Source organism: Lissotriton vulgaris, chromosome 2_1 (assembly GCF_964263255.1).
Source record: "Lissotriton vulgaris chromosome 2_1, aLisVul1.2, whole genome shotgun sequence".
Lineage (NCBI taxonomy): Eukaryota > Metazoa > Chordata > Amphibia > Caudata > Salamandridae > Lissotriton > Lissotriton vulgaris.
Window position 1 is genome coordinate 251,169,578 of NC_141687.1, and position 8,099 is coordinate 251,177,676.

The 8,099-nt window shown below is 44.4% G+C and overlaps 1 protein-coding gene across 1 annotated transcript; it reads right to left on the reverse strand.

The window, feature by feature from the left end:
* Window positions 1-302: 302 nt before the first annotated feature.
* Window positions 303-7,518, reverse strand: SRSF1 (serine and arginine rich splicing factor 1). The gene is made up of 4 exons (XM_086954866.1): window positions 7,129-7,518; window positions 5,692-5,906; window positions 1,754-1,926; window positions 303-1,564 (listed from the first exon to the last, which is right to left on the reverse strand). Exons 1-4 carry the CDS (start codon window positions 7,317-7,319, stop codon window positions 1,370-1,372), a joined length of 774 nt encoding a protein of 257 aa, XP_086810992.1. The 5' UTR covers window positions 7,320-7,518; the 3' UTR covers window positions 303-1,369.
* Between the last annotated feature and the right edge of the window lie 581 nt (window positions 7,519-8,099).

Genomic DNA, 8,099 nt, shown 5'->3' on the forward strand with positions numbered 1-8,099 from the left:
ATCCACTCCTATGATCCATGTCATTTGATCCCGCTCCATGAATCCTTGCAATTCATCCTCCCTATCCTATGAACTCCTATGATTTGAATCCAATGATCCAGCTCCAAGGATTCTGATCCAGTGAGCCCTCTCCAATCCAAACCTTTATAACCAGCAAAACCAAAAAAGAGGAGGCAGAAAGTTAGATACTGTTATTAAAAAACAGTTTCTGGGGAGTAGACAGTTATGTGTGCCATCGATTAAAAATAGATGTGCACCATAACTACCATTTCCCCAAAACAAAACTAAATGGTGAAGCAAAGTTACTTTAAAAATATAACAGTTTATTATTAGAGGGGTACATATCTACACATGCTAATACCAACTTTCATTGCTACACTTCTGGTAGAGTGGTTGGAAATAGGTCAAGATGAAAATTAAAGGTATACATTTAAGCCATAACTAAACTTAACCCATATGCTCAGCAAAACAATCTTCTAGGCCTGTTTTTGTACTGATGGGTCATCTCAGGACTATGGCTTTGGGAGGGATTACTGTAACTAATAGCCTAACATTCCCCTCTTCTAGGTCATACCCAGGTTGTACACTTAAGAAGCAAGTTTGCATCAATCACACAGAGGACATGCAAGGTTTAGCAGTATTGATATTATACATATTTGATTACTATAACTATAGCATGTATAAAAGCAATCTTGTTAACCTGCGTATTGAAATGCTTTGTGTAAAAGCTATTTCCCAAGCACCCAAAACTAAACCAGGGTAAGGTTTTTTTTTACATGTAAATACAGCTCTACTTCAAATATTTATATGGCCAGCATTCTAATCACAAACTTTCATTCACGTATAACATCAATACTGCCAAAATCGTTTGTGACGGTAGCACTGGAGTCATACCATTGCCTCCATTATTGATTGATCCTCCTCATGTTTCCTTTTGACAATCCTAAAATGATTGAAATGTGCTCCAAAATCCTTTAATCCAAAGCATTCTTAATCCATCTCTTCAGTTATGTCTACAGGAAGACACACGAAAAGGCAAGGTAAAATATAAGACTCCCCCAAGAGACAAATTAGCCATATAAATACCCACATTTCAATTTCGTACAAACCACAACCAGCAGACATTTACACAAACACAAGCCTGAAAAGCATTGCGGGTAAATAAATTTGAGCACTTCTATCGCACATAGGTTAAAATGCAATTTACCAAAGACAAGGGGGGAATGTTTTGGTTAAGGAGCAAATACTCAGATTACACAATGATACCCAACACATTTGAAACTGTGAATAAAACGGGCTGAATTAAAAAAAAAATAAAGACTGGAAAGAACTGTATAACGAGTCTACAAAAAAAGCATTACTATGGACTTTATGAACGAGAACGTGATCTGCTATGACGGGGAGAGTAGCGTGGAGATCCTCTGCTTCTTCTAGGAGAATAACTGCGGCTTCTGCTGTTGCTTCGACTACGGCTTCTGCTACGACTACGGCTTCGGGATCGCGATCTTCCATAGCTTGGACTTCTTGGGCCATCAACTTTAACACGGATGTAGGCAGTTTCCCCCTATTAAATAGATAGAACTTGCCATTGAAAGATCCAACCTCCTTTGCCATTATTCAGGCATGCCGACATGAAATATTTCAACAATCTGGGTTTACTATACTGGTCTGTTTAGCCCACAAATGACTTTACCTTAAATGTCCAATGTCTTAAAAAATATCCTTTGTTACAAAACAGAACTTCAACACCTACCTCGTGAGATCTAAATTTAGTGTTATCCAGCTTTCGAACTGCGTAGGTCATATCTTCCTTCCGTACAAACTCCACGACACCGGTTCCATCTCGGAATACATCAGCGTAACATACATCACCTGCTTCACGCATGTGATCCTTCAAATCCTGCCAACTTCCACTAGGAGGCAGTCCTGAACCAAAAAGTACATAGCGGCACCAATTAATAAGCAGTATGCTTAGGACGACGTAACTCAACAAAATCAATAAAAACAGACAACTAAGCAGGTAAAACGGAAAAAATAAATCACAACTGTTCATTTGACATATTCAATAATTTAAAAGTTGTGCGCTTACAGAGAACCCAAACTACTTCATTAACTTCTAGCTTCAAAAAAGTAGACCCGATACTCCCATAAATCTCAATCATGCTTAAGAACCCCCCATTGCAAATTCCCCCTCTCCCCAGCACACACCCACATCCCTTCAGTCCAAAACTTGCCCTAAAGATCACTTTTTATTGGTGACCACCACAAGAGATGCAGAGCCACCGTTTTAGAGGAGGCCAGACTAGCCCAATAAATACGGGCGGCAAGTTAATTTAGTAGGTACAGCATTTCAAATCACACTGGGATGGTATGATCACTGACCGGCCTGATCACACAAAAATGCAGTGCACCAGTGGTTCGTGATTTTAAGGGTAGGCACGTCCAGACTACCAAAGTGCTTGTATCAAATTGCTTTGATGAAGCGTCATACAGATCATAATACGGAAGATTGGTGCTGAGCCCTGTTTCGCGATGTGACGCCCGCCATGGTAGTATCGTCCCTAAAGTACCCGTCCTCCACTAGCAGGGATTAATGCACTTGGATACCGTCCTGATGAGATTTAGGCGCAGTGACCGATTAACAGGCTAGTGGAGACACCCTGATCCCCACACACTCACCAGCAAGAGCGCGGACTGCAGAGAAATGATACAGAGCCACACTCGATGCCTGACTTTAAGATGGCCACCCTGGTTCACAATTAATGCAACGTGCTACTGACTTGGCCTCTTCATTCAAACCACCATTATGTACATGCCTCATCTACGCAAAGAAGCTGCATACCGGACGGGGAGTACACTGCCCCAGCGAAGAGAACTCACTGAGCTACATATATGCCACCAAAAAGGCATTTTGGTGTTATTGTAAGCTGTTTTTAAGATGGCACCTAAGCACTGGGTGCAGCAAAACGGGCCTCTACGTGGTTCGGTCTAAACCCCCACCGCCCATCTCAAACTCCAACCCAGCAGTCAGAAACACCCGATGCTTTCGATGGAACCATAAGGATGCCCCATGGAAGGACCCCAAAACTTTTTAGCTACTGCGGAGCCCGAGCAACCTTGGCTGATGCCCGGTGGATCTGTCCTATACAGCTATAGAGTTTGGCTCCTTGGCAGTCACCTACACATCCGGTCATTGTTTTCAGTTTCCCTGTTTGTGTCTCCTTGCCTCTCCCTCCGATTCTTTGATTCAATCGGATGTAACCCGTAACTCACTGACTCAACTGATGCAGATAAAACTGTTTGTACCCTCCGCGGAGACTGAGCAACCTTGGCCGATGCCCGGTGGAGCTGTCCCATGCAGCTATAGGAGTCTGGCCCCTTGGCCGTAACCTACCCAGCCGGTCACCTGACATTGTTTGTCCGCATGTGTCTTACCCTCCCCATTCGATGACGATGCCCCTGGGCGGACACAAACAATTTTTACCTACCGCGGAGCCCGAGCAACCTTGGCCGATGCCCGGTGGAGCTGTCCGATACAGCTATAGAATCTGGCCCATTGGCCGTCACATACCCAGCCAGTCTTCTGACATTGTTTTTCATCACCCTGTTCGTGTCTCCTTTCCTCCCCCGGTGATTCATGGATTTAAAATGATGTAACTATGTATCCTGTAACTCTCTGATCCTCATGTAAAGCGCTTTGATATCTCCGGGTCTAGTCCGCGCTATATAAAACTTTGCACAACAAAAAAAAATACTGCCTCCAGGTTTAATGGTGGCAGATGCAGCGTCTTAAGCAGCCCGATGGGAATCTGGTCACTACAATAATCACAGCTGATCGCATCATGGGACAGCATGTGTTTACATTTATGCAAGGGAGGTAGTCTACGTGACGGTTATAACTAGAGGGATTCACCAGAACACTTGCAGAGTGCAGAGAGACATTTTATGCTGCAGATTTATAAAGATTCAACGGTCTGAACCTGGAGGAACCAGTCACTAGGGTCTTCGGGGAGTTGGCCCTGGTAGAATCCGATTTGTGTATGCCTGAATGGTTGTGTAGAATGCCCCCTCATAATCACTGACTTAGAGGAAAAAAAGCGCCTTACATTTAGAGTGGGCCCCCCAAGAGCCATTAAGAGGAAGCTAAAACATAGAACCAATCATTGTCAGTTAATAGGTTCAGCACAGGTCTCTGGACTAGGCTTACTTTGTTACAGGGCTACTGGGTACATGATTTTGTGTCAAGAAATACATGCACATTCATTACAATCCCTGGAAATAAATGAGTACTATGTGCCAAACACAGAGTGACATTAGCCAAAAGCTAAAGTGGGCAGTAACTGCAATGTGAATGGGGCATCCGTCTAACAAAGGATCACTTAAACCAAAATCTTTGCCAACGCGAGACCTAGGAGGAAAGAAAGACTTCAGGAAAATGGAGAGATATAAGTGAGAGGGAAGTAGGTATTATGAAAGATAGGGGTGGGATCCAGGTTTCCTGTCTTGGAATCTCAGGTTCCCCTCTGAGAGAATCCAGTGTTCAGGGATTCACACAGTGGTATAGTCCTTAATCGGCCTCCCTTTAATGTGCCCCTTGCCAAAGCACTCCTCTCCCCTTGTTGGGGAGGGATCCAGCATTCCTGCCCTGGAGTCTCAGACTCCCCTCTGAGCGAGTCCACGGTGTTATGGGATTCCCCACGTAGTGGAGGTTGTTAAACTGTTCCCTTTATTGCTGGGAATCCAGCACATCACTCCTCGATACGGGTTTTTTCTGAAACATTTTGATGTTCTCTAGGCTGTTACCTTAACCCTCTGATGTACTTCGACGCCCAAGCTAACCTTTGGCAGATGACCGGTGGAGTTGCCTCTGGTTTCACCTTTGGCTGTCACCTACACATCCGTTCATCAGACACTATCTTTTCTCGTCGCTCCTTTGTGTTTCCTACCTCCTCCCTTTTTCCCTCTTCTACTCTTCCCCGAATCTCCCTGCAGTGTCTGCTTTGTTTATCCTTACCTGGGCCATGCCGTTGTAACTCTTGCTTCTCCAGTTATTTACCTAAAAAGTTTTAACTACGTAGCTATGTTTTGAAATCTATGGCACCTCCTCTTGTAAAGCGCTCCGCTACACCGGGTCTAGCCAGCGTATATAAAACTTCTCAAATAAAAAAATAAATTGCCAAGAGACGAAAGAGTGGGCGAGTTGTCATGGGAGACTAGGGCAGAAAAGATCAGGACCGAAGTAAAGGAGATCATGAAGAAAAAACTGAGAGGAGGTTTAAAGGAACACCTTGTGCAGGGAGGGGGTGGGATGGAAAATGGGAAGGAAGAGGCGTCAGAGGGGAGTAGGATAAGAAAGAAAATGACACACGGGAAAGTGAAGGTTAGAAGTCTAATGAAGGAAGGACAGGCAATCCTGTGCTCCACATAGCTTCTACAATTCAGCAACCATGGGACTCCACAAGCAGTTGTATTTTGGCAGGTCAAGTCTAAAGACTGATATGGTGAAAAAGCCATCACGTTCAGCTAATATGCAGGCTGTGAAGTGGGATCCACAATCTAACGCACATCTCTATTTTGGATTGCAAACCGATAATGGGTCATAATCCGGTCCGAAGAATATAAATCGAGCCGCACCTCATATCGTCGAATCCTGTACATGTACCAAAAAAGAAGAAGAAATAAAATACCCACCTGAAACAATCACTCTGTATTCGGAACGTCTAGATGGGGGCCCATATCTACCCCTAGGGGCGCCACCACCACCACCACCTCCGCCGCCGCCGCCACCACCTCCACCACCACCGCCTCGTCCTCCGGTTCCTCTACCACTACGGGGAAACTCTACCCGCAATCGGTAGCCGTCGTAGTCGTAGCCATCGCGCCCATATACAGCGTCTTCTGCATCCCTGAAGAAGAAACATATAGTTATCACAGTACCAATAACTACACAAATTAAGGTGGGTAAATGACATTTAGCGAAAGGACTACGCAGCCATTTGTTAAAAGGAAACACGGATGCATCTGCCATGGCGCAGGGACGCACTTTCGCAAAAAGCGTATGATATATAGATAGGATGGTGGAAATATCTACATTTATTAATGCAAATATACAAACCTGAAACATTTATGCTTGTGGCTAAATGGTGGCACATACGCTTGATACAGCAAGCAATTCGACATTGAAGACAAGTATCGAGCACTCCATTATCAAGAGCTTGCACATGTAGCTTCCTATACAACATTACAAAGTGCAGAACACGTAAGGAGAAAGGGCAACGGGCCTGAGATAGCAACCACCGGGTAGAGTCCCTCCGGCCACAAGAAATAGGCGGGTGCATGCAAGGTGGAGTACGAAAAAGGAAGACATTCCATTAAAAAAATGTGCTTAAGATTGACGTGGAACACATGCTGTACCAGTAGTACGAAAATATATTTTCTAGTTAATTAAAACCATAATACAAAACGTTTAAAAAGGCACGTTATACAAAGAGCAGAAGAGTACGTCCCTGCGATACCGTCTAACGTGACATGCTGTGTGAATGAAAACCTCTGGACTAAACTTTAATTGGAATTAGTGGTTTACGTGTGCAATAAACAAGGCAAGAGAATATAATACGCATACAAAAGCCAGTAAGAACCTCAATACACCTCCGATGCAGCACGCCAGCCCTCCCCGCTTCGCGCCCGCCATGGCCACCAAGCAATAAAAAACAGTACCGCCCGCGCAATCTAGTGAGGTTTGCATTGTCGCGAATATGTACAAATAAAAACATTTTCTATTGTAGATCATAAGAGTCCAGCGACGTTTTTGTTAGTTTAGAGCGACTCGCCAGTTTTTCCGCGTCCCAATTTCATGCCTGCAACGTTAAGTGCACAACGGCACACCATCCTACCAGTAGGAGGATCCATCTATCGAATCATATATGCAGTAATGATTTCAATGCAACGATAAACTGGAAGACATACAATTACTTATAGCCAAATGGTAACTGATGTGGACAATATATGCCCCGGCTCCTAATGGCTCCAAAAGATTCTAAGGTACTCCATTGAGGTCACGTTTTATTCCTCTTTAACGGCCACTACTGTTTTGCTTTTGAATCCAAATAAACAAGGCGTGGTACTTACCTCGGGTCTTCGAACTCGACGAAAGCAAAAGGGGGCCCACCGCGCCGATTCTTGAGGTCGATGTCACGAATAGCGCCATATTTGTAGAATACGTCCTCTATGTCCTTGGTGCGAATGTCGGGAGGCAAGTTCCCAACATATATGCGGCAGTCATTGTTCCCGGCGGGGCCGCGGATAACGCCTCCTGCCATGTCGTCCAGGGTGGCGGCTGGATGGGGGCGTACGCCGCAGACGAAGAAAAAGTAGGAAAAAAGGTTAAAAACACAAGTGCGAGTCACACAAACGAGAGCAGCAACAAGCACGACACGCGGTTGAAAAGGCCGCGCACGCTGTAGGCTCACTCCTTAAATCTCTTCCCAAAATGGCGACTGCCCGCCTCTAGAACCATTCACAGCTTACATTTAAATGCAAGGTATTCTTCCGCCGCATTAAAGTAGTACCTTACGGCAATTTAATGTGCGTCGGTGCCCCCAAACAATAACTGAAGTAACTATGACATTTCTAATGGAAACTATTTTATGAAATTAGTATTTCATATCCTTATAGGTTACGAGAGTAGTCATTAATTACCGTTTGAATTGTGTGTGCATATGGAGTGTGACGTAATTCCGGTCGGAGTAATCCATAGGTTCGAAGCGTTGTTTCAGGGGGAAAAAACGGACGAGGTGAACACCCTCCACCCCCACAATGCCTTGCTGCCTTTTCGGCGTGAATTTCGCTATTGATTTGCTTCGGTCTCTCTTTTGTTGAAAAAGCAGCGTTTTCTCCCCTGTTCCTTTGTGTTGGGTTTGTTGGGATCTGCCGCGTCCTTAGAACAAACTCGCAGACACGCTAGCTTATTGCAAACGAAAAGCAATGCGAAAGTAATGGGAACCTTTTTAGGTAAACCCATACAAAACAGTTAGCTGAAAAGCAGTGCTACAAAAACATAAACAATGTGCAGTTAATGTTTTCTTTTTTGTTGGTGTTGC